Source organism: Protopterus annectens, chromosome 13.part0 (genome assembly GCF_019279795.1).
Source record: "Protopterus annectens isolate FY-2018-M chromosome 13.part0, PAN1.0, whole genome shotgun sequence".
In the NCBI taxonomy this organism is placed as follows: Eukaryota; Metazoa; Chordata; order Ceratodontiformes; family Protopteridae; genus Protopterus; species Protopterus annectens.
The window spans coordinates 1,174,821,243-1,174,849,158 of NC_056747.1; the positions used below are offsets into that span (position 1 = coordinate 1,174,821,243).

Consider the following 27,916-nt stretch of genomic DNA (forward strand, 5'->3'; position numbering starts at 1 on the left):
CCCCTGGGCATGTCTCTTTACGAAACTTTAGGCAAAGGTGTTCTCCACTGATACAACTAAGATGTTGAAATCTATGTATTCAAGATCAACAGCATTCATAAAAATAAATTCTAGACTATCACCCATACCGAACTATCCAGGGATGCTAGGCAAAGATCTGCTTTTCTTTTTGCAGTATAACCATTAGCAATTAAAATTAGAAAAAACACTATTAGTGGGTATCCAATTCAAGGGCAATCTTTAAAACTTTTTTATATGCAACTTGTGGTTTTATTTGCTTTCGCCTGAATGGGATCTATCTGAGGTATTTTCATTACTGTGAACATTTAATAATTTATCAGGTAATAAGGATTAACTGTTCTCCCTCCTGCTGAATGGTTCACATCTACCATTTTTGGGAAAGCAAATCAAGTCATATATTTAGGGGTGGAATTCGGCTGCATGATTCCAAATTCAGTATAGGTCATGTATGGTGGTATTTTTGTCCAATGCTAAAGAATTACTTTCAAAGATGGAAAAGTAAATATTTGGATCTTCCTCAGAAAATTTAAGGTATTTTCTGGTGCACACTTCCTTTAATTCTGTATGCCTCATGGCTTATTACATTCCTCAGCCCCCACTATCCAGAGGAGATTTTTGTGCATTAATGAATCTTACAACTGGATTTATTTGGTGGGGGGAGCCCAGAATAATCTGGGACATCATCACTCTTTTAAGATATGGGGTTTGTCTCTCATTCGCACATGGAGGTCTACAACAATGTAGTAAGGTTAAAATTATTATATGGAATTCTATGTGACCAGGCATCTGCTATCTGTGTTATGTCACTATGTACTAAGCTAGGGGAGAGACACCAGTTTCTTCAGAAAGCTAAAACAAGGAAGATTCTCTGACAGACTGAATGTGATTATTCTGGGAGTTTTTTGAGGTAGGTTCATTGGGCATTTGTAGAAACTAACACCTGGGGATTTACTATTGATTAATATGATTGGTAGCTGGGGCTGTTGTCATTATTGGGCTTTAAGTCAGTTATTGAACTCTCACTCTTCTAAATTTTGGAAGCAACTATGGCCTGGAGATTACTTAATGACCTGTGATGTTTTTAGGAGGAATAGCAGGCCGCATGTGAAATTTACAGGGGTTGATTAGTAGGTTTTCTTCAAGGATAGTTTTTTGGCCTTTTTGTGTTCAATGCTGGGTTAATGTTGGCGACCTGAAATGGTTAAAAGGGTATATCCAGAGTACTGAAACAGGCATCCCATCCATGTGAAACAGAGTTCCTCCCTGCACATATTCAAGTGCAACTTGGATTAGTGGATGGGGAATTGTAAACTTATCACTGGTCTGCCACATATGACCCTATTACAAAAAGGAAGCTTGCAAATGCTGAATTACCCACGCCCAAGCTACACCCCCAAAGAAATGATTGGTATCAAAACCTATCAAGTATATTTGGGAAGCATGGCTAGGCCTAAAAAGGCCCTTTATAGTCATTAGCCTACTAATTACCTATGGACCTATAAGATTTTGATGGCTTCCAGACCACATCATACTAACAAATGCAGACTGCTGTGGGAGGTTAAATTGACCATCCAGTCTCCTCATGACCCATTACCCTTTGTTATGTCACAAAGTCCAGGCAGTTTGATTTTTTTTGGGGGGGGGGGTGGCAAATGTATTTAATTTTTTCAACACTCCATCTAGACTAGCATGGATGTTTCTAGAAGTATCAATGGCTTGGTGAAGATGTGGTCATGAGATGAGTGCAGATTGGAGGCATGTTTCTTGGGACTGCCCCTTGCTAGATCAGTTTAAAATGAGACTCCAGTCATGCTGCAATGAGCTATGGCCTAACTTAGTTAGTCTCATGCTCTCATCACTTTTCATTGGCCATGATCCCATGATCACAGTAAACCAGCAGGAGTGGAAACTACTACAACTATTACCATTAGCTAGTAAAAACAATATAACCAGATACTGGAAAAAGAACATTCCTCCCAGCTTTGAAACAGTGAAGATTATAATGAACAAACTCAACAAGGGAGAACTAGCTACAACAAATATACAGATAAAACATTATGTTTTGCAGACGTGAGCCGATTTGGTACCTTGTATCATCAGAGGATAGTTAGGAGTTTCCTTTACCAGATGCCACAAAAAATGACCATTAATCTGTGATATCTGTTTTAAAATGTTGGTCCTTAATATTGTCATTTCTGGTTACTAGGTACTTTAACTTCTTTCATATGTGATAATTGTATTCTTTTTGTTTGCTATTGGTTATAATAACAATTTCATTAAAAAAGGACATCTCCAGGGGAAGAAAACTAGGGAGCTCAGCAGTGTTACATCCAAGAGCCCAGCCCAGGCCAAGGTGTAACCAATTGCTCAAGCTTCACATGGCATCTGTAAAGGAGGTTTGTCCCACTGATAGTCAAGGAACTAAAGGACCATAGGGCCCATAAAGGGCAATCTTCAATGTTAGACCTCTATGGCTTTAAACAAGCAGCCTGCAACTTGTGTGCATTTGCTTGTATCAGAAACAAAGACCTTTTTACACCTCCTCAAAACTGACCGGGGGGTACATGAACTTCTTGACTCTGAGGTCTAGGTTATACCCATGAGATCCTAAATGTACAACTACACAAATGGGGTGAAATTAGAGGCGGTAACTCTGCATGTAAGGGGAACAGGCCTGGCATCCAACTGGGGTTAACACCCAAGATTCAAGCCCCCCTCCCAGAAATGAACAAACACCCAGTCTCTCACATCTGGAGTGCTGGCTTTAGTGTGGGCAAATTCTGTAACTCCTCTACTATAGCTTTCCAGTCCAGGCAGGCTAAGATGAAGGCCACAGGAGAAGAAAGCAGCCTTGACCTCAAATACTCCTGTTCCATGTTCAGAAGGCTCCAGAAGGGCTACTCTCCACAACTGCACCGTCTGGATAAGCAGTAAAACCTATCAAGTAGGGGAAAAGGTACCACAAAAAAACAGATCTATCCCCAAGATGGGAGTTGGAAGTGGGCATCTCCTAGACCAAGTCCTCTCTACGGACAGATAACTGAGGCAGAACTGAAACCTTGCTGATTGGGATTATCCCTACTTCTGGGAGACCTAAGAGGTTATAAACAACATGGACCTACCTCTAAAGCAAAGGCTCCATCCAATCCTTCAAGAAGAATTTAAAGTGAAACTTTGACCTTCCTGACAAGTGTCCAGAAAGACTTGCCAAAAACTGTTCAAGAAGCCATCTTCTGCCATTCAATTCAGAAATGTACCATAGAAAAAATAAAGGTCATACAACTATGGCAACTTTCTAATGGTTATATAAGGAATGAGATCTGCTCTGTGTAAGTGGCAAAAACAAAAAATAAAGAACAAAAATAAAAAGAAAAACAAAACAAAAAAACAAAAATCTCTGGAACAGGGAATTATCATGGTTATGTAGTCAGTACAATATGTCATAGTGTGTGTCAGCCTCAGAGAATACAGACATCTATAAAAATGATGCTCATGGCTGACTGGTGCAGACAGTAAGCCCTATCACAGCACCAACCAAGGACAGTCTTCATGGATAGTCCTCTGTGGTTTCAAGTATGCATGCAGCATCTCTTGTGAGTTTATCGGACTAGTTCTTCCTAAGGCTACACCAACTGCAAATATTTCTGATATCACCTCATAGGAAGAAGTGTGCAGGTCATCAGGAGACAGGAACCACTGGTACAATGCAGTTAGGTAAGGGTACCAGCAGAAGAAACCACTGACATTATGCAACCAGGGGTAGTTATCGAGCAAAAGGGAACCAGACACATAATAAGACCAGGCATGCATTCTGCGAAATAAATCACAGATATAATGTAACCAGGAGTACAGCTATCAGGAGGCAGAGTTCACTAACACAATTCCAACAGGCAAAGAAATCTGCATTGAAACAGTAATATAACGTAACCAGAGAAGTCATCAAGAGGAATGATGTATAAGACATAATGCCCCAAGCATTGTTATCAATAAATAGTAGCAAGATATAACGCAACCAGATATGCCAATAAGGAACCTTGATACAATGTAGTATAAGGAGACAAGGACACTGACATAAAACAATCAGGCCTGGATATTATAAGATAAGCATCAATGGAATAATACAGATGGCTAAGGGAAGGAAAAACCACTGAATGATGAAAAAAATGCTAAAAAACTTGTCCTTTCTTCTCTTTCTGTTATGCAATGCTCTTACCTCTTCTGGTTCAATTAGTTTAAACTCCATGCCTCGGCCTGTCCAGGCAATAAAGTTTGAATTAGATGGGTCATCTAAGAGTGCCACCAGGAACTGCCAGAGCTGCAGAGAGCCACGGCGATGATAAGGAGGACCCTCACGGAACATTCCAACTTCCTGCTTAATATCACCTGGCATAAGAAAAAGCAAAGGCATGTCAATATGTAATCTACTTATGGCTATCAAAGGTTATTCAAATGTGAGGCAGCCAAGTTGTACCCGAACAACCAAGTTGGCCACCACTCTGTGCATTTTACTGTATAAGGTCACACAAGTTATCATGCAGATTAAGTCTTTCAATTTCTTATGATAACTTCACATGGTCTGTTGCAAAGATTTAAGTTCAAATCTTAATTATGGATGCATAAATAGGTGCTAAGAAAACTTTCAACAAACTAAAAGGCCTACTTTTCATTCTGAGCTTCTGATTATCTTACATTTGTATATAATTAAATAACCTTTTACTAGTATAATAGAGAAACTGGGAGAACCTCTTGGGAGTATAGAGAGTTGTTTTGGCAATTGAGTTTACAAGCCTGTAACAGACATCCCGGCTTAAATGAAGTCATTTCTATTATTCTAGTTTTAAGACTGAGAGCAGCAAAATTATATATGTGCATTCTTATACATTTAAACATATTAAGTGTTTTTACGGCATTGGTTTTACAAAAATGTTTACTTTTCAAGTTATTTATGTACTTAAATTCTCATATTTTATGTTTATATTTAACATGTTGGTTTTAATAGTATTGTATCTTTAAATAAGCCTTAATTTTTTTATTGAAAGGCTTTTGTATTGGTGGATTTTAAATGATCATTTAACTTGGTATATATATATATATATATATATATATATATATATATATATATATATATATATATATATATATATATATATTTATATATGTGTGTGTGTGTGTATGTATATATATATATATATATATATATATATATATATATATATATAAAATTAACCGCACTCAAAAAAATTGAACAAAGAGAAGAAATTTTAACTAAGAACTGAACTTCGTGACAATAAAAGCATTCAAAAAATAGTAAATCACACCAACAACTCTTGTAGAACTTTAGCGCTTTCGTCTTATTTATTATCAAGACTTCTTCAGAAAGACATGTTTCATAAGTATGAGCAACCATTTTCACTTCCTTTATATACATTAGTTCTAGCAGGCCATTTAAATTAACAACAGTTCCTTTCCAATAGTAAAGTGTGAACAAGCAGGGTGCTGTGTGCATTTTCATTAACATTACAATCGCAGTTACATAAGGTAAATTAGTCAGACAGTAATAGCCTTTTGGTGCCGTGTGCATACTAAAAGGGATTGTATGCAAAAAGGGATCGTGTGCAAAAAAGGGGATTGTGTGCAAAAAGGGACTGCGTGCAAAAAGGGATTGTGTGAAAAAAAAAAAAAAAAAAAAAAAAAGGGGACTGTGTGCAAAAAGGGATTGTGTGCAAAAAAAAAAAAAAAAAAAAGGGGAACCGGGAAGGATGACAGTCATGCTGTGATGATTCTAATATAAACACATTACTTATGAATCTTTGCCTCTAAAGGTAAGTAAAGAAGAGAACGGAGGAAGATGGAGGAGTAAGGTAGAGAGTCCTACTATGCTTTGGTATCGGTGTGTGTGTAGAGTAATGTGTGGGTATGCCACCTGATGGGGGAGTGGGAGGAATGCAGTGTGGACTTGAGGGGGGGCTGGTAGGGAGCCACCCATGACAAGGAGCATATGAATGACAGAGTGTCCCAGAAGACTGTCAGTGCGGATGGTACCAGCTGTGGGCTGGTTTGGATGGTATCACCCCTTGAATGGCTGCGTGAAATAGTGAGACCAGGGATATAGTTGATGCGGTCAGTGGGGGCTAGCCTGGTGATTGGGAGCATGTGTGTAGGGGGTATGGGGAGTCAAAGGTCAGAGAGAGAGAGGAAACACATTATATTCACTTGCACAGTTGTAAATCCATAAACACATTAAATCTACTTGCACAATTCTTCAAACCCTCTTGCACAGTTCTTCAAACCCTATCACATTTCAATCTCTATACCATTTAAGTGCACATTTGATGTTCAGTGTCTCGTTGAGACCTGGATAGACATCAGCTCTCAGTTCTATCTGCCATTTTAATTCCCGGACTTGCAGGAATGTGTCCATGTCCCCTACAAATTCTGTTATTTTTTCCAGCACTGTGAATTTGAATCCTGTGAAGTTTGGGCAAATAGCACTGTGTTTAGCCAAGGCATTCAAACTGTCCTGTTTGTGTATTGCTGCAGTGTGTTCTTTAATATGGCTACTCAGCTTCCTGTTAGTTTTGCCGATATAGAAATTCCCACAGTGTTCGCAGAAAGCAGAGTAGACTACATTTTTTGTGTTGCAGTCATAGTGGTCATGTAGACTGACAGTTCTGTTGCAGTGCGGGAAGGTGATGTTGTTGTTTTTTCGTATGTACACAGGCAACACACTTGCCACAGTCAGACATTCCAGGTTCTGTCGATACTTTGCTCTGTGGGGATGGGCTTTTATTCCTCTCGAACGCACCACCAAAAGAAGAGGTTTGTTTGAAACAGAAGTTTGGGGATGTCCCAAGTAACTTTGTCAGACCTTTTTCTCCTCCCAAGATGTCCCAATTGTTGGTGAGGACCCCTCTGATTCCAAACATATCGGTGGAAATTGGAAGGGGGAAACTTGACACCCAGTCCTTTTTGTTCGGTCCGTTCTGTGCCCTTGCTATGAATCCCTTTTCCAGGATTGGTGGGTACCTGGAGTGTCTGTGCTGTATGATCTCTTGGAACAGGTTGTCCACTAGATACTCTGGGTACTTTCTTTCTAGGAACAAGTTTCTGAGGTAAAAACCTTCCTTGATGAAAACCTCGTCCCTAAAATGAGTCTGGATAACCGGATGAATTGTCCTTTTACAATATTCTTTTTCATGAAATGGGGATGCTGGCTGCTGAACTCTAGATAGTTATTCCGGAAAGTGGGCTTGCGGTAGATGTTGGAGTCAAACTGTCCACTTTCCGGGTCTATAGTGAGGTGGATATCCAGGAATTGAGTGGTGGTTCCAATATGTCCTACTGTGAGGGTCAGGAAGTCTAGACTCTGGAAAAGGGTTTCCAGAAAATTGCTCAGAGAAAGTCTGTCCCCCCTTCCAGACAAAAAAGACGTCATCAATATAATGCCTGTACATTATGGTGTTGTTGAACCCGGGCAGTGATTCAACCTTATCTATTTCCCAGGCACTGAGGACTAAGTTTGCATATGCTGGGGCCATTTTGGACCCCATGGCTACTCCTGTCTGTTGGTGGTAAATCTTCCCGTTGAATTGAAAGAAGTTATTTCTTAATACTGCTTCTGTTAACCTGCATACAGTATTAATCTTAGTCCCACTTAGGTTGGAGTGCCTGTTCAGGTACTGTCTGGTGAGGGTCAGTCCTTTGGCGTGGGGGATGTTTGTGTAGAATGCTTCTACATCTAGGGTGACCAGTAAATATTCCCCTCCATCCAGCCTTAGTTTGAAGATGTCATTTAGAAAAGCCCAGGAGTCCTTGGTGTAGTATTTGCTGTTCTGTACAATGGGGTTAAGGATGTGTCCACGTATTGTGAAATCTTTTCTGTTTTTGTCCTTCGGTTCGATACCACATGGCGGAAAGGTGGATTTTCAGGGTTCTTGTGAACCTTGGGGATTCCAAAAAATTTCCCAAGTCTGGGTGTCATGACCTGCATGAAGTCTTTTTCGTCTTGAGAGATCTCATCCCTGAGGTACAGTTCCAACAGTAGGTTGTCAATTTGTTTAAAGTTTTGTTGTACCTGGTTGATGTTGACCTTTTTGTAGAACTGGTTATTCATGAGGGATGCTTCAAGTGTTTGGATATAGCTCTCCTGCTCCATCACTACTATCCCGGATCCCTTGTCAGCCTTCAGGATCACCAGGGACCACACTGAACCCCCGGACCACTCTGGACCCAGGACCACAATTAACAACAGAACTGGGACAGAAATAAGGACCACACAGGCTCTTGACCTGATACTCACGCAGACGGAAATTAATCCCTTCCGTTGCCCGGTCCAGAATACAACAGCACAACTGGAGTACAGTCAAAACAGAGGGGTCTCACAGAGCGCCAGGTCTCTGATTACCAGATTCGAGAGACTGATTAAAACCTACAAAAACGTGGAGCATGATAACTTCTATCTGGAAAGGTGTTTAGAGCTGGATATAGTCCCACAGGGTCTCAGGTGTAACAAATTTCCTAACAGGACTACTCCAAACTCTCAGCTTCACAAAGAACTGGTCAAAATATATAATGACTCTGGGCTAGCAGCTATCAAAGCACTCATCCAAAGTAATACTGAGAGTATGGCCACCTACAAGTCTCAAATAGATGATCTGCAAACATGCATCCTGCAGGATCCCACATTTATTGACTTTATGAAATGTGGGACAATGTACCGCACAAAATTACTAGGCATGTGGCGACACTGATTGAACGCAAGAAAGGCAAATTGCTTAGGGACATTAAACAATATGAGGAAGGAAAAGCATACCCGATCAGGCCCACACGCTCCTTACACACACGGAGAAGGCCAGACAGATATCCCACAACCAATCCATTGCCCACAACCGAACTAAGGCCTACGACAGAATTACAAGAACCCACAAATGGACCCAACACACCAGAGGTGGATAGACTCCTCATCACATCCAGCCCACTAGCAGGGAGTAGTTCCCAGATGATGGTACATACTCCTCCTAGGGGACAGCCAAGACCAGAAATGCCTCTCCAGAATCAGCCAACACAGAGAGATCCAGACACCAGTGAACGTGGCCACTACGACAACAATGAGGACAACAATACAAACCGCAGGACACCGGACAGTGCGATCAATCAAGGAAGGGTTTATCAGACCCCACCAACAAACGACCAGTCTTCCAACAACAACACAAGTGGCAACAACAATGTTTTTTTATCTTCAGCAGGACTCACAACCAGAACCAGGACTTATACCAGGTTCAGACCTGGGGGTAATGAACGAAACTGGAACCACAACACCAACAATATTGAGGGAAGGAGGGGGAACAATCACAGGGGAAGAAGGAGCGGGAACGGGATACAGTACTAGTATTACTGAGATGGACCACCCTGATCACCCTCCCCATTCACTGATACCAGCACCTGATAGCACTGACTTCAGGTCTCCAGCAGGGGTAGGTGACATCTTTAACCTCACCACACGAGTTTTCTCGGAAAGCCATCATAAGGTACTGAAGAAAGGCTTTTCTTTCATCCCGGCGCAGAGAGCCAACATGGCGGATGTTTTCCTGGACCTCAAGTGCTACCTGAGAAAGTTACAACTAAAATTAGATATACAACAATATGAAGAGGAAGAAGATGAGGAAAGCTCGGAAGATAACAACAGACCTCTTACCATGTACACTCCTGCACTCTCCAACACACTGAGCCTCTTTGCGAGTACCTGCGAAAGGGATATCAGGAAACTCCTTTCTGATAAGCCCTCAGCAAAGTGGCACAACCTGAACAGGAAAGAAAGACAGGCTTGGAAGGAACTGAGTCAGGACAAATCCCTACGGATCATGAAGGCTGACAAGGGATCCGGGATGAGATCTCTCAAGATGAAAAAGACTTCATGCAGGTCATGACACCCAGCCTTGGGAAATTTTTTGGAATCCCCAAGGTTCACAAGAACCCTGAAAATCCACCTTTCCGCCATGTGGTATCGAACCGAAGGACAAAAACAGAAAAGATTTCACAATACGTGGACCACATCCTTAACCCCATTGTACAGAACAGCAAATACTACACCAAGGACTCCTGGGCTTTTCTAAATGACATCTTAAAACTAAGGCTGGATGGAGGGGAATATTTACTGGTCACCCTAGATGTAGAAGCACTCTACACAAACATCCCCCACGCCAAAGGACTGACCCTCACCAGACAGTACCTGAACAGGCACTCCAACCTAAGCGGGACTAAGATTAATACTGTATGCAGGTTAACAGAAGCAGTATTAAGAAATAACTTCTTTCAATTCAACGGGAAGATTTACCACCAACAGACAGGAGTAGCCATGGGGTCCAAAATGGCCCCAGCATATGCAAACTTATTCCTCAGTGCCTGGGAAATGGATAAGGTTGAATCACTGCCCGGGTTCAACAACACCATAATGTACAGGTGTTATATTGATGACGTCTTTTTTGTCTGGAAGGGGGACAGACTTTCTCTGAGCAATTTTCTGGAAACCCTTTTCCAGAGTCTGGACTTCCTGACCCTCACAGTAGGACATATCGGACCCACCACTCAATTCCTGGATATCCACCTCACTATAGACCTGGAAAGTGGACAGTTTGACTCCAACATCTACCGCAAGCCCACTTTCCGGAATAACTATCTAGAGTTCAGCAGCCAGCATCCCCATTTCATGAAAAAGAATATTGTAAAAGGACAATTCATCCAGTTATCCAGACTCATTTTTAGGGATGAGGTTTTCATCAAGGAAGGTTTTTACCTCAGAAACTTGTTCCTAGAAAGAAAGTACCCAGAGTATCTAGTGGACAACCTGTTCCAAGAGATCATACAGCACAGACACTCCAGGTACCCACCAATCCTGGAAAAGGGATTCATAGCAAGGTCACAGAACGGACCGAACAAAAAGGACTGGGTGTCAAGTTTCCCCCTTCCAATTTCCACCGATATGTTTGGAATCAGAGGGGTCCTCACCAACAACTGGGACATCTTGGGAGGAGAAAAAGGTCTGACAAAGTTACTTGGGACATCCCCAAACTTCTGTTTCAAACGAACCTCTTCTTTTGGTGGTGCGTTCGAGAGGAATAAAAGCCCATCCCCACAGAGCGAAGTATCGACAGAACCTGGAATGTTTGACTGTGGCAAGTGTGTTGCCTGTGTACACATACGAAAAAACAACAACATCACCTTCCCGCACTGCAACAGAACTGTCAGTCTACATGACCACTATGACTGCAACACAAAAAATGTAGTCTACTGTGCTTTCTGCGAACACTGTGGGAATTTCTATATTGGCAAAACTAACAGGAAGCTGAGTAGCCATATTAAAAAACACACTGCAGCAATACACAAACAGTACAGTTTGAATGCCTTGGCTAAACACAGTGCTATTTGCCCAAACTTCACAGGATTCAAATTCACAGTGCTGGAAAAAATAACAGAATTTGTAGGGGACATGGACACATTCCTGCAAGTCCGGGAATTAAAATGGCAGATAGAACTGAGAGCTGATGTCTATCCAGGTCTCAACGAGACACTGAACATCAAATGTGCACTTAAATGGTATAGAGATTGAAATGTGATAGGGTTTGAAGAACTGTGCAAGAGGGTTTGAAGAATTGTGCAAGTAGATTTAATGTGTTTATGGATTTACAACTGTGCAAGTGAATATAATGTGTTTCCTCTCTCTCTCTGACCTTTGACTCCCCCATACCCCCTACACACATGCTCCCAATCACCAGGCTAGCCCCCACTGACCGCACCAACTATACCCCCCGGTCTCACTATTTCACGCAGCCATTCAAGGGGTGATACCATCCAAACCAGCCCACAGGTGGTACCATCCGCACTGACAGTCTTCTGGGACACTCTGTCATTCATATGCTCCTTGTCATGGGTGGCCCCTTACCAGCCCCCCCTCAAGTCCACACCGCATTCCTCCCACTCCCCCATCAGGTGGCATACCCACACATTACTCTACACACACACCGATACCAAAGCATAGTAGGACTCTCTACCTTACTCCTCCATCTTCCTCCGTTCTCTTCTTTACTTACCTTTAGAGGCAAAGACTCATAAGTAATGTGTTTATATTAGAATCATCACAGCATGACTGTCATCCTTCCCTGTCCCCCCCCCCTTTTTTTTTTTTTTTGCACACAATCCCTTTTTGCACACAGTCCCCCTTTTTTTTTTTTTTGCACACAATCCCTTTTTGCACGCAGTCCCTTTTTGCACACAATCCCCTTTTTGCACACGATCCCTTTTTGCACACAATCCCTTTTAGTATGCACACGGCACCACAAGGCTATTACTGTCTGACTAATTTACCTTATGTAACTGCGATTGTAATGTTAATGAAAATGCACACAGCACCCTGCTTGTTCACACTTTACTATTGGAAAGGAACTGTTGTTAATTTAAATGGCCTGCTAGAACTAATGTATATAAAGGAAGTGAAAATGGTTGCTCATACTTATGAAACATGTCTTTCTGAAGAAGTCTTGATAATAAATAAGACGAAAGCGCTAAAGTTCTACAAGAGTTGTTGGTGTGATTTACTATTTTTTTGAATGATTTTATTGTCACAAAGTTCAGTTCTTAGTTTATATATATATATATATATATATATATATATATATATATATATATATATATATATATATATATAGATTCACTTCAGAATATCGAAGGTTTAAAACTTTGAATTTCATATGGTCCAGACCATATGACTGAAGTTTTAAAACTTCAAAATTCTAAAATAAATAGAAAAACAAAACAAAACCAGGTTGCCCAGCATTTTTGCAGGGGGGCAAGCCCCCCTGCTACTTAAATATACCAACTCTGAGATCACACTACCAGCGAGGAAAGGGGAAAATCTCCCATTCCACGCTGTATGGAGATATCCGTTCAGAATTTCAAAGCTTTAAAACTTCAATCATATGGTCTTGACCATATGAAATTCAAAGTTTTAAACCTTCGGTAATCTGAAGGGAACCCATATATATATTGCACTAGAAGTTTTATGTCTTTAGTTCTGATGAAGTTCAAGGTGTTTGAATGAAAACGCTAAACTGTTGTGTTTTACTTGCTGTGATTTATTAAAGAATTTGGGATCACACCTACGGAAAACTTATTTCTGCTACTGTTGTTTCGAAGGCAGTGTTTTGTGTTTTAGTGGTACTTGGTTCTGCTTTTGTGCCGCTTTTTGTTTTTATTATAATACAGAAACTACAGTTATGTGAGAAAATCAACAAAGCATTAGATGTTTGAGTAGGATTACTGCTGCAACAGAATTCCTGACCTACTGTAGCTCTAAAGAGCAGGTTGTAATTGCCCTCTCTTAAGGCCACAAACACAGCATCTATGGGAACTTATAACATCCCAGGCTGCATCCTACATGGGCTCCAACAAGAATTAGCAACACCACTGAGTACTCTATTTAATCAGAGCACCGGCTTTGTCCTAGCTGAATGGAAAACAACCACCGTTATCCCCTTGCACAAAGGTGGTGCTTCCACTAACCCTGGGAACTATAGCTATAGACCTATTACCCTGACTAGCCTTATCTGCAAAGCCATGGAGCAAATCATTGTGGACCTTATCAACAAAGATATAGGTAATCTCCAAACATTTGACCCTACCCAGTTTGGATATGTCAAAGGGGGATCATGCCTGTTAAACCCGGTGGACTTCTTTGAGACAGTCACCAAGGCCCTGGATGAGGGGAAATCTGTGCATACAGCCTACCTAGACTTAGCCATGGCTTTTGACACTATCCCCCACTCAGGCATGATCAGCAAACTCACCCAGCTAGGTATCGACCCTTATATCATTAGATGGGTCACTCACTGGCTCACTGATAGAGCCCATAAAGTCAAAACAGGGGAATCCACCTCCAACAGCAGACCTGTAACCAGTGCTATTCTACAAAGATCAATCCTGAGACCTCTACTGTTTGGAATCTATTTCTCTAAAGTACAAGTAAAAACTAAAGTTCTGTGGCTGACGAAGTCTGCTGATGACTGCAAACTGGGAGCAGTCAGACTGTCCAAACAATGTCAACAGCCTACAAGAGGGTCTTAGACAAACAAGTGATTGGTACCAAAGTCATGGCCTTAAATTCAATGCAAAAAATGTATTATCATCCCCTTTGGTAAGAGTGATGTTCCTGCTAGCTACCACATCAATAGCAACACCCTAAGTATGCACTCTATGGTGAGAGACTTGGGCACACAGATTGACAGCAACCTTACCTTTGATCACCATGTCTCCACAGTGGTAAGAAGGACATTCTATATTGCTCATCTCATAAGTAAGGACATTACCGCCAGAAAAAAAGACATTACAACCTCCCTGTACTCTTCCGTCATCAGGCCAATAATGGAGTACAATACCCCTTTTGGTATGTACCTTTCCATGCACCTGCACCAACTGGAGAGACCACAAAGGTTCTTCACAAGGAAAATTCAAGGCCTTCAGCATCTCCCTATGTGGATAATCTGAAATCACTGTCACTTTATTCTGTTTTATACAGACTACTCAGAGGCGATCTCTGTCTTGCATATCAGGCAATCTCTAACCTTGCTTTATTGGAAATGCTGCATATCCGCAAGTCAAATAGTACACAGGTTACTTGCTCTAAAAACCTTAACCTGGTATGTGACATTAATAGAACCTGCTGGTGGGACAAATTTGTCTCCCAGAGGTTACCACATCTTTGGAACAGACTCCCACTTCATGCCAAACAGAGCACCACATTGGCTCTCTTCAAATGCAATCTGGACCATTGGCTGGGTAACTGTAAATTCACCCCAGGGGTTCCATCTGTCTCTCTATTGGACAGGGACAATAGGTGCTGATCATGGAAATAAGGGTAGAACTTGGATAGGCTCGTAAGGGCCCTAGGGCCATTAGCCTAGTAACTTCCTATGATCCTATGGAATTAATCTAAGGCCAATGTCTGCTGACTGGCCTGACTCTAATAGCTCTGTGGATGTAAGAGGGAGGGCTTAACTTCACCCTACAGGAGGGAACACACCTGCACCTCAGATAAAAAGTATGCCAGCCTGTGTCATTTTCTTTTTTTTTTTTTCCAGTGGAAAAAGGGGAAGCGATGTCCCATGTAAGGAAAAGCTAACATCTAAAAATAAATCTAGAGCCTCCTTTGCAGTACCCTGCTCACAAAGTGCTAGGGTTTAAGGCACAAACCTCAAAAGAATAAGACACCTTTCATAGCCTTTGTAGGCCTTCCCTCTTTCCCAGAGATAAAAAGGAGCAAATGACCACAAAAGAAGGTGGGAGTTGGTACTGCAACAGAGTGATCCTACTCAATCCAGCTATGTGATGTAAAGGGATAAAGTTCATGACCCAGGCAACCTAAGTTTGGTTAGCAACTTTGGCACCTGTTGGAGCTGGTGGGGATGGAAGAAGAATGACAAAATACTGGGGATGCAGCTGATTTACTAGCCCTGGTGTCAATGCCAAGGCCATAATAACAGTCATGTTTTAGCATGGAGTAGGACAGAGAGGCATATCATCACATGCGCAAATTCCCTTCAAAGCAGCACTACATGCCTCCTGGTTGACACAATTCAGTATGTCAGTAGGAGATAGGACTTATAAATATGGCATATGGTTGTATCACTTTATGGCTAAGATAAGCATTACAACAATTTAAAAGGCAATAACAAAAAAAGAGAATGACCACTCCAAGGTAGACATCACGAACTTGAAGGCTGCTGCAAAGGTGTGTATGACTAGGCCAAAATCCACTCAAAGAATAGGCTGTCAACATACCACTTAAAGAAGGCTTGCACGGACCATCTCAGCTCATAACAGTGAGTGGCCAACTGATAGGGGAAGACAGAAGGTGCTGATTTCCCAGGTCTTATTTCAGAACAAGAAAACATATCTGGTGAATCATTTCCACTTATAGGTACAGGCCTGCCAAATGGAAGGCAGGAAAAAGAGGCCCATAATAAGATTGATGGTGACTAACCACCAGGCAAAATGGGTCTGACAGGAAGAGAATACCAATGAGTGAGTGATGACTCTGCAGCCACTGGTACCTCAAGTTCCACAACATTTATGTCATCAGGAATGAAAAGGGTAACATGAAGATCATTGCTACAAACAAGCCTAGAAGGCAGAGGAGAGCCTAAGTCTGGACTCTGCTCTGGTTCACAAAGGTCTAGGCCTAGATCCAGCTCTTTGTCCTTATCCAGAGCTCCAAGACCATGACTTCCAGGGGAATGACTAGTAATGAAAAATGTCCAGCTTTGCATATAAAAATGTTACCCTGTGTGAGGCTGTCAGGTAGAGCTTCTGCCAGTTCTCCACTACTACATGGACTGCAACCAAGGAAGTATCCAGTAGGGAGATTCTTCCAGGGTGTTCCTAGTATAGGCTACATGAACATCTTTCTCCAGTAAGGCTTCTGCCAACACAATCAACATGTCAATAAATATTCTGGGTGCTGAAGAAAGACCAATTCTGCTCTTAAAGAGATATCCACCTAGAGCTAACTGGTGGAACTTCTTGCATGGACTTTGCGTGCTGCTGTAGTAAATGGCATTCATAATGCCCAGTACCACTTTATATGCACACACTGCAGCAGAAGGGACATGACCAATTGGACAGAACTGCATGTTTCAAATCTTTTGGTTGATGTCACTGAGGCCCAGAATGGGAAGGAATCCAATCAACCATTTCAGGACCAGAACAAGGTGGAACTAAACCCACTGACCTTATTCCAAATGAGGAACAGCTTCCATAGCCCCACATAACAGTACAGACTGGGCCTGTCCAAAAGTTTTGTTGAGATGGACTGGCACGCGAACGAGACCCTTTTCTGGAGAAGTAGCAGTAAGCTGTAAGACATTAGCATTGGTGTTCATATTTGAAAGCCTACTGGTCCTAGGCAATGACTTTCCAAGCTGGGTTGATTTGAGAAAACTGTTCCTCCTATGGACAGCCCTAAACCACAGTCAAGACTGACAAAGTTGGCCTGATGAGTTGTCCTCCTTGCAGACTTGCCAGTTTAGAAGAAAGGACTGCATTATGCTTAGCTGTCTTTCTTAGAGAGTGATGAGGTTTCTTGCTCTTTTTTAGTTGGCTAGATCTGAAAAAGGAAGAGCAGGGATGTAGAGGATTATCACAAATGCTATCCATAGTGGTGAGGGTCTCTTTCCTCTTCAACATATCATCAACAAGGCCATGAGAGTGCAGCCAAAGCTGACCTCCCCACAAACTGGGTATCCAAAATGACTTGAGTCTGTGGTCCTGACCAAGATTTCAGCATAATCAAAACTGCATCAAACTATAGGGAAGTCCGCCTTAAAATCCACAATCAAGAGTCTGAAGGAAGCATTCCTTGAGCCAGGACTCAGGGAAGCCCAAAAACTTTCATGTACCCAGTCAAAAAGAGAGGAGTGGAATGTGGAAAGATGAGATGAGCAGTTGAGGGCTTTAGGCCCTAATGTGGCACATGAGCTGTTTCTGTTCATGTGATCCTTTTCCACATTTAACCATAGCTTTAGTTTCTTTCTGACAGAAGGGCAGCAAAATACTCTGGCCTCATGGGACCTTTGCTGGAGAAAAGAGATCACACACAAGTCATTTCAAAGATGCTTAATGTGGGGCATAGTCTAGGGTTTGTAGAAGGGTATCTATCCAGCCATCTTCCTGGAGGCTACAGGAGTAGATTCAGAGTACTTTCAAGTCAAATATAACATCCCTGATAACCTGATCCTCATCTACACAAATATGTCTGAAGGGAGGGGTAGAAGACTAGGAGCTGTTTCATGTTGGACATTGTAAACTTTAAGGTCTCTCCAAATGAAGACTCATCTGAGCAGGGACTAAATGGGGAAAGACTTAGGTTTTGTCCATCTTAAAGACAATTCCTGCAGGTCTTCAGACTCTACTTATAAGCACGACATGTGGACATGTGAGGAGGCCCACACCCCTATTACCCCCTCATGCATTAGCTCACACATGTGGGCATGTAACTGACATGCCCTGTTTGTTGAGTGACAGGGAAATGAAATACAAGACTAAGCATGCTAAAAGCAGTGTACAAGGTGCGGGAGAGGGCTGAAGTGGTCCTGGTACTGATTTCAGTCCATATTCTCTAAAGATACAGTCCCTCATCTATGGCTCTAAGATCCCACCAGACGTTAAATATATGCTTACTGGTTAGGCCTCGAGCCATGAGCTCTACTACATGGTAACGTAATGCCTCTATCAGTAAGGACCAACAAGTCCCGTCTTGTCTGACAGGAAATTCTGAAGAAACACCAAGGCTTTCCATACTCCTCAACTGTGGTCAAGTGGCACAACAGGTCACTCCCCTGAAAAAGTCTTGGAACCTAGGGGTGCATTTCTTCCAGGCTCCTAGTCATCTGCTAAAGTGCAAAAATGGGCAGATTGAAACCTTTTCTAGCTGAGGATGACCCAAGCCCTGTGGGGCCCGAAACAACCATTTTAAAAATGGGCTGCCAGAAAGGCTAGATTGTGACCCACCCACCTAGACTTGGGTCTAGTTGAGGGCTGAATTTACATGTTCAACACTCTTTCCCTCATACTGCTCAAGGAAATTGAAACTAGTTCCATCCCCCTGATAGTAAAGAGGGTCAGGAGCTGCCTCTTTAATTTCTATGAGTGGCAGGCTTGAACCTCTGGCACTTCCAGTATACAAAACTGTGATCTTCCCAAACTTTTGGGAGTTTTCATGTTAGGTGTTGCAGTCATTTTATCTTTTGTTTATTAATAATCTAAAACTTAGTTTTCAATTGAGTTGTTTCATGCTACCTGGTCGATTTTTTTTACTTTTATGGTCTGTGGATGTTTTCTGATGCAGTTGCAAGTTTGAATTCTGATAGTAAAGAAAATAAAAGAACAAAGTCAGGGACAACTAGGTGGTTAAACTCAGATTAAAGCAAGTTCTTTAATGATGACAGGAAAGAAGGGTCTGAGAGACTCGAGGATAACAGAGCTTTGGGTAGTCATCTCTGGGGAATATGTGCACTGACTTTGTTTGCTAGCATACTGGCAATTGTCTACTGGGTCACAGTATGTGGTGCTATAATGAACAAGTTCAGAGTGATGTCTGGTGTTATTTCTTAATTTCCTAAAACAGCTAAAGAGGGATTTGTAACTGTCCTTAGCTTCAGATGCTAATCAAGTTCTTGGGCTGCTTTAGTAGGCCTAATAGTATTTTTCAAGTTTTTATTAAAATTTCTGATTTTATTCTATTTTTTTCAAGAAACATCTTTATTGAATTATCAGTTATGCCACTGGTAATCATACATTTCTATAAATGAAAACAAACCATATTGACGTATTTTCAGTTGCAAACATTTTACATAATTTATAATCTTCTATACAGTCATTATCAGTCAAACATCACATGGCTCATTCACTTCCTGTCTCCCCTTAAAACTCATTCCTTCTCCAAAACATTACTCTGCACATATTGTTCCTATAATCCCATTTCTTTCTACGTAATTTGCTCTCACTCTTTTCTGAAGATCCCACTTCCATTTCTTTTATTTCTGCTACTATATTCACTATTTCTTGTACAGTTGGTTTAGTCTTATAATTTCCATTTTCCAGTAATTGTTTTTTGGCAGCCACCAGAATTAAACTCAGCAAGGCCTTATGTATCAGACCTCAAAAAATAATTTCCTTAGTTACAACAAGTTGCTGACCCAGTACTTCTGACATAGTAGTCTTCAGGGAATTTTAAGTCTGCCAACTCTTTACATTCTCAAAAAATATGCTCACAATTACCTCTTTCTTCCCCATCACACTTCCAACATTTGCAATCTACCTGAAGAAAAAATTCTTTGGAGTCTGCTTGGAGTATTACAGAAATACTTCTGCAAACAATTCCAAGCCTTCTAGACATATTTGGGAGCCATACATATATATTCCCACTGTTCCTTCATAAACTGCTTATCCAGTCTCTATTCCCAATCCTTTCTAACCTTCTCTAACAGATTCCTATGGTTGTCATGCAATATTTTATATGCCCTACTATCTATCCCTTTTTAACAGTAGCATCTGTTCTAGATTACACTGGAAACTCTACCAGCGCTGCTCTTTCATTTTTGACTCCCCTATTTCCTTCTCTTTGCCTATACTCTGTTCCCCAATTCCTAATAAGTAGGCAGTCTCTAGCCTGCAGTACAAATCATTTCTTGCCTCTTCCCATTCTGCTACCTTTTCCTCTCTAATTATTTGCTCCCAATACATTGGTTCCTTTGCCAGTTTTCTCCAGTAAATTCCAACCGCCTCTTGTCTATTCTCTGCATCCCTAATTGCAGTCTCCCTACTGGCAGAATCTCCTTTCTTCATTCCTGTGCTGGCTAAGCCCTTAAAATAGTTTCTGCTACTTTATGAATATAATATTCTGTATGGTTGTTGTTATTCTCCTTAATGAGCTGTATCCAAAATCCCAGTCTCTCCTTTTACTTGACCTTCTCCCATTTCATCATCATCCCTTTCCACTTTTAATTATACCTTCTGCTTTTATATATATATATATATATATATATATATATATATATATATGAGCCTTGACTATGTAGCTCTGAAATACCCCTTTAAATCAGGTAATCCTAAACCACCTTGTTTTATTGGAAGGATCCATTACCCCACTTGAACCTTGCTCACTTCCCCTCCCAGATAAAATCCTTCAATTTTTTTATTAATTGCTATCCACGACTTCACATTTGGTTGATAAAAATATGTCTCACCTGTGTATAAAGTAAAGGGACTAAAACATTTTCACTGTTTGTGTCTTGCTATCTATATCCATAAAACAGAACTTACAATGTCTCAGTTTTTTTTGTGTGTATCTTTTTTAGTCTCTTCCCACAAATCCTTTGCTGCCATAACAGAATCCTTTTTAATACCTACTCTTAAGTGCTTCATTTTATCATGCCCCCATAAGTATGAATACTACTAAACAAATGCATGTTAAGTACTAATTTACAGCTATTGCCTTTGCTTTATCTTCATTAATTTTGTATCCCAAAAAGACCTGAAGCTGTCTCAGAATGTTTCACAACACTGAAATTTCCTTTCCTGGTTTTATCAGATATAAAATAATATCATCTGCAAATAAATATATTCTTGAATTTCTGACACCCTTATTTTCTTTGCCAATGGTTATAAGTATAATGAAATGACAAAGGGGAAAGATTATACCCCTACCTGATTCCTCTGCTCAAAAACAACATATCAGAGTGGAATTCCCACACACTTTAATTTGTGCCTCTGACCCCTCATGTATCCTCCTAATGAACCTTATAATTTTATCATGAAATGGAAATGGTTCCATTGCCCTACTAATAAAGTCCCAGCTTACTATATAAATGCTTCCTCTGCATCAAGACCCACAAACAACAGTAGTATTTTCTTACAATCTGCTTCCCTCTGGTCATCAGTGTTCTATTAATACTGTCAAATGTTTGCCTCCCCACCACAAAACTACATTGATCTATATCTGTCAGTTTTAGCACCACTTTTACTATTCTTTTAGCCATTATAAACACTTTATAATCATGACTACACACGAACATCCAGTGTATCAACCATAGGCAGAAAAGTCTCAACATCTAATATATGATAAAACACAGCTTTAATGGGTAAGCGCTTTTGTGGTTGTAACACACCACTTTATCAGACCTATGACATCACATCATAGCAGCACAATTTATATATTGTAATAATTTCCAATGACTGGAAATTAATGCAATATATAAATTGTGTAGTCTACTAATTCTGGTTCTTCTCATCATTCCATTTGTTCGAGCAACAACCATATTTTAGTGTATTGGACTTTATAATCATAGTTTAGAATCAAAATGGCCCTATGTGAAGCTATATCTGATGTGTACTTACTATCTTATAGCCACCACTGCTTTCTTTCAGGATGTTTGTGTTTCTCCTCCTTTTAAAATACTGTTAAACAAAACCTTCCTGGTCTTTACCACTTTGTTCGCTCCTAGCTTCCAAACTTTAACAGGAATATCACCTATTTCTGGAGACTTTCCTTCAGATTGGTTAAACATCACAATTTTTATCTTATCTCCTCCTATCCTGTTAGTAATTGAGCCTCATCTACCATTAACATTGGCCTATTTAATTCTTCCATTAACATTTCCATTTGCACTTTGTCTTGATTTCCACATTTCTCTCTACTTTATACAAATTTTCATAATATTTCTGAAATATTTCTAATACCTCTGCAGGATGTCTAGTTATTTTTCTTCTTATAGACTCCCTATGCTTGGCAACAACACTTTCTACTTTCTGTTGTCTGAGCCATTGTGTTAAAAGCTTTTGTGTTCTGGAGTTATAAAAAAAACAGGCTTAAGAGCAATCTTTCTAAACTTATGCATATCATCAAGGTAGTCCCTTATTTTCGCTTTAGTGCTCTGCAATTGCGTCTTCTTGTTCTGTGATATTCTGCAGTACTTTAACATTTGTCATTCCCTTTAAGTAATTATTGATACTTTTTAACCATCTCTTTTTTCTTTTATTTCTGTTCTATTTTTAAACTCCACTTTAATTTTATCCCACTCCCTAGCTATAGTTTCAGAAGAAATTTCTGTTTTCCCTAATAACTCCCGAATAGTTTCCACTGCCCATTCCTTAAATTCCTCTCCATTTAACAAATAGGCGAGGAAGTGCCAGTGTCTCATTTTTATCTCATTGCCCTACATTTTTATTTTAGTTATTATTGGCACATGATCTGAAATAGTTATTGGATGTGTATCAAAACTTACAATTAATTATACATGTTCCTGTGAAATATAATGTCCGTCTAGCCTAGCCAAGTTTTTGTACCTTTGGGAATAATTTATAATTACTCTCTGAATTCCTACAACTGAGTTCACATCCTCCATCCAAATATTTTCATAAATTTGTATAAAAATCTACACTCTTTTATTATATTTTCCATTCTAGACCCCCCAGATACATCCTCTCTGTTACAAATCAAATTCCATTCCCCACCTACAAATAAAATTCCCTGCCGAAAGCTGATTATTTCTCCCAGAATTTCCTTAAGCTCCATTGTAGCAGTTCTAGATGGAATTCATCCTCCTCCCTTGCCAGTAGCCTCTAAGTACTACAAATCTACCACTATTACCTGATTTTTTCCACTTTTATCACTATTGGAACTCCTCTTGCAGTTAATATAAGTATCACCCCCTTTTGTTGTATCCCAAATATTCTGCTGAATAAGCATCCTGAAATCCTTTCTTTATGAAATTCATGTCCTCAGTTCTTTCCAAATGCATCTCCTGTAGAATAGCTATTTGCACTTTGCATTTGTAATACGGTTTTCTGTTCTTTTTTGTATACATCTGTGAGACCATTCATATTTAAAGATAATATGCAAATCTGCCAGAGGGCATTTATAAGCCTAGCCAGAGTGTGTCAGCTTTCGTCGCCCCATTGATTAATTAACTGAGCCCCTGTCAAGAAGAGCCAATAAAGTGATCCCAGGGGTGTATTTTCTGTTACCCATCCACTCGTCAAGGTTTCTCTTGAGTGTTAGTGAGGGGCTCTGCTTAATGTAGTTAGGAATTTTGTTCCAAAGCATGGTGAGTCTCTATGACAGGAATCTATCCCTCCAGCATGTTCTATTTATTGTTGTGGTGAGGTTTAGCTCACAAGAGTGAGTGGCTCGCAGTGACTTGGATTTCTTTAGGTGGAGCATGTCCATCAATTCTGAGTTGGACATGGCTTTGTAAGTCAGGCAGAGATCACCTCTGAGTAGGCGATATGCCACCGAGTACAGCCGGAGTTTTTCCAGTCAGCTGCATAGGACATATGTTTGAGGCCAGTAATCCTCTTGGTGAGGTACTTTTGTGATCTTTCCAGCTGTTGGAAGTGTCTTGTGAGGTACATCCCAAATGGGGCATTGTACTCTATGATGGGTCTGATGAGTGATGAGTAGAGGGGCACTATAACCTCTTTATTTCTAGATGTGAACCCTTTAGTAATTAAATGGGCTACATAGAAGGATTTCCTAACTACTTTGGCAATATGATTGTCAAAGGAGAGATTACTATTTACCTGGGTCCCCAGATCTCTTATTACCTCTTCTGTATTAAGGGGGCTGCCACCTATGTGGTAATTCATGGTTGTTTTGTTTTTCCCAAACGGGATGACTGTGCATTTTTTTGCATTTAGCTTGAGACCATGACTTTGACACCAGGTGTCCGTCTCAGTAAGGCCCTTTTGGAGAATGTCCATGTTAGCTAGAGAGTCAATTATGGCTCCCAGTTTGCAGTCATCGGCGAACTTGGTTAGCCATAGTCCTCCTGTGTTTGACTGTACTTCTGAGAAGTATATGCCGAACAGTAGGGGTCCCAGGACTGAGCCTTGTGGGACACCACTTGTGACTGGTTTACAGTCGGACCTGGAGCCTGCTATTCTTACCGTGTGAGTTCTGTCTGCAAGCCAGCTGGCAACCCATCTCATGACGTATGGGTTTATGTTCAGGCTGGTGAGTTTTTCTATAATTCCCGAGTGGGGAATGGTGTCAAAAGCCTTGGTGAGGTCAAGGTAGGCTGTGTGAACCACCTTCCCTCATGTATGGCCTTGGCAACTGTCTCGAAGAAGTCAACCACGTTTAGTAGGCATGATCTGCCCTTAAAGCTGAACTGGGTTGGGTCAAGTGTTTGGAGGTTCTCAATGTCTTTGTTAATGAGTTCCATGATGATGTGCTCCATAGCCTTGCAGACCAGACTAGTCAGGTTTATGGGGCGATAGTTACCAGGGTCAGTTGTGGCCCCTCCTTTGTGGAGCGGAATAACCGTTGCTGTGCGCCATTCTATGGGCACGTAGCCTGTGGAGAGGCTGAGGTTGAACAGTGTGTTTAGGTGGGGGGTTAGTTCATTCTGAAGTTCGTGCAAGATGCAGCCTGGGACACCATCTGGCTCCACTGACGCAGTGCTTTTGGCTTTTGAAAGGGCTGTTTTCACCTGTGCGTCTGTGATTTCCAGGACACTACACTTTTCCGGTATTGTTGTGGGCCCTTTTGGGGGTGAGTGGGGGGTGATGTTTGCACTGAATCTATCTGCCAGGATGTTGGGAATATCAGTAGATTCAGTATATTGTGCTATTCTGCACTAGCTCAGAGCATATCTGTGAGTTGCCACTTAGATTCTTGACACAGCTAAAGAAGGCTTTGTGGTTATCTTTCGAATCCTTGGCTATTTTTCTTTCGAAGTTAGCCTTGGATGATTTTATGAGGGACCTTAGTTTCTTACTGATGTCTTTCCTTCTTGGGATTTGCTTTTTTTCTGAAATAGTTTCCTCCTTCTATTGTATAGCCTGTTTATGGCAGGGGTCCACCAGACTGGTTTCCTTCTCTTAGGGGAGTGAGTCTTGGTTTTGCTAGGGATGGCATGATCCATGCATCCTTGAAGGTGCTCATAAAGTGCATTTGTAAAGGTTCCTGCATCTTGGACACTGTTATCCTTTAGCGTGGGGGCTGTGAAACTTACCACCTCTGTCTTAAGTAAGGTGAAGTTTGCTATAGAAAAGTATTTCACTGTGGTTTCCTTGCTTGGGGGTGGTGGTGTGGTGTGGACATCCAGAGTGATTAGTTTATGGTCTGATTTAACCAGTGACGGGTTGACCTCTGGTGCGGAACACCTGTCGCCCATGTTGGTTATGACCAAGTACAATCTGTTTTCACCTCTGGTAGGGGTGTTTACCAGCTGATCCAGGGCATTTGAGTTGATAAATTCCTGGAAGTGCTGGACCTGGGAGATTGTACTTGAGTAGTTTTCCCAGTTAACGGTAGGCACACCTCTCAACTTGGAATCATCAAAAATCTGGACAAAGCCCATGAAAAATAGGTACAAATGTGTACGCTGATTAACATACAATTTCCATACATAATTATGTAACCCCACCCACTCCAATCGAATTGTGGGATATCAGCTTTTAAATGCAAACTGAACAGACAACCAAAAATATGGCCCCAAACTGCCTACGTTACATTAAAAAAAAAGATATTGCAATAGGGAATGGATGGCAGACTCATAACAGGTTCATAGTTACTAGACTAGGTATCTCCGCCGAAAAGGATATTCGCAGGACTGCAGCATCCTCCCCCTTTAAAAGTACAACACAGTATCAGCAATGCATCTACACATACTGTGGGAGTAGAACCCACAGCCTTCTGCATCAAAAGCAAGTATTCTACCTGTTGTGCTACTAACAATGCAAGCAGACTTGGCATAAGCATCACTATTTCTCTTCCCCTGAAGCTCTCAGCTCCTTGTAAAATCCACTCAACACTCAACTGTATCTCTCAACTTTGCAGCACAAGAAATCTGGGAAAAGCCAACATTTATTGGGGGTGACAAAAGCCCAAAAAGCAGGGACACATTTTAAACATTGTTTGCATAATCTTGGAAAGTTGCTAGAATAAAATGCTGTGTTACCACCATGCGTTTCCTGAAAGATAGGAAGACTGAAACTTAAATGTTACTTAAATAAACTTAATTTAGTGAATTCCATTCAACTTCTCACCAGAGCTCAACCTCTTAAGCACAGAAAACCTGGACAAAGCCAATATTGAGGGAATACAGCCCTAAATATAGGGACAAATTTCAAATATTGATCTTACAAACTTTGCTAGAATAATAGGTTTTGTGTTACCATGTATTGTCTGAAGAATATGACATCTGAAATTCCAATGCCTGTCATTATTTAGTAAATTCAATCTTCATTGATTTGCTACAAAAATCCAGAAAACCACAGATTTTATGAGGAACAGAACAAAAATATGAGGCAAAAATGACAAGTGGTGGTGGTTAAGGAATTCAGGCTCTTGCTACCCAGTAACCAAGGTACAGAGTTTGAGTCTGAGTAACTATAACCAGCCTGCCTATTTAACAGGGGCATTTTACACACAGACACACACACCTACACCTATAAAATGAAACCTGTCTGCAGCCATTAACACACTCCCGGTAAAATCAATCTCTTTAAAAAGCCAAACGGAAATCGCACTCAAAAGGAAAGTAAACCAAGCTTAAAGTCCTGGTAACGGCTTCTATAAGTAGGCTACAACTCTTCAGTAAACTGTTATACATGGTCAGCTGCCACATATGTGGTCTTTCATTATGCCTTATGTAATTAACATGAGTAAACAGTGCTTCTAGCATTGTGGCTGGTGAGGATATCCTTGCTGGCCATTAGCAGACACCCAGTAGTGAGTTATGGCCAGATGCATTTATGAGCGGAAATTAAAGCTTGATGGATAGGTAACTTTTGTTGAGTTCTACAAAATTAAACTCCATTTAGGCTGTGACCTGGTAAGGCTTTAAAAGGTATTAAACAGCAATCTGACTGCGGGGGGTGGAAATACAACAATTACCAGCGAATGTAGGCCACCTCTGTCACACTGCTAGTCACTAGTAGAAAATAACGCTATTATTTTTTTATATACTATACATACAAGTTCAGGCCTCTTGCGTTCATGAAGACATAAACAGAATCTGGCAGTTCAGTAGAAGCAAAAAACTACCAAAAGCCAAATAAACACAGGTAAAATGTTAGTTTAGCCAGGCATATACCCTGTACACCATGGAGTACTTTTTAAAATTCCTCAATTATTATTTTATTTATTTAGTTTTACTATGAAATGTACTAAAATTTAATTATAAAACTGATCTAGTTATCATGGTTTGGTTTATGATTATATATTTTGTTAAATTGCATATTTTCACAATGCTTCCGCTATACTTAGGTACACATTATAGTTATCTGCAGAAAAAACTGCTACGTCTTAAATTTTGAAGTAAACTAAATTCCTATGGCAAAT

At 40.7% G+C, this 27,916-nt stretch overlaps 1 protein-coding gene across 2 annotated transcripts in view; it reads right to left on the minus strand.

The window, feature by feature from the left end:
* The window catches only part of ETV4 (ETS variant transcription factor 4), a 748,952-nt gene that overhangs the window by 73,897 nt on the left and 647,139 nt on the right, over positions 1-27,916 (minus strand). For both annotated transcript variants that reach the window (XM_044055177.1, XM_044055178.1), the window contains exon 10: positions 4,235-4,404. In XM_044055177.1, coding sequence (XP_043911112.1) covers positions 4,235-4,404 — 170 coding nt within the window. The remainder of the gene's footprint in view (positions 1-4,234; positions 4,405-27,916) is intronic.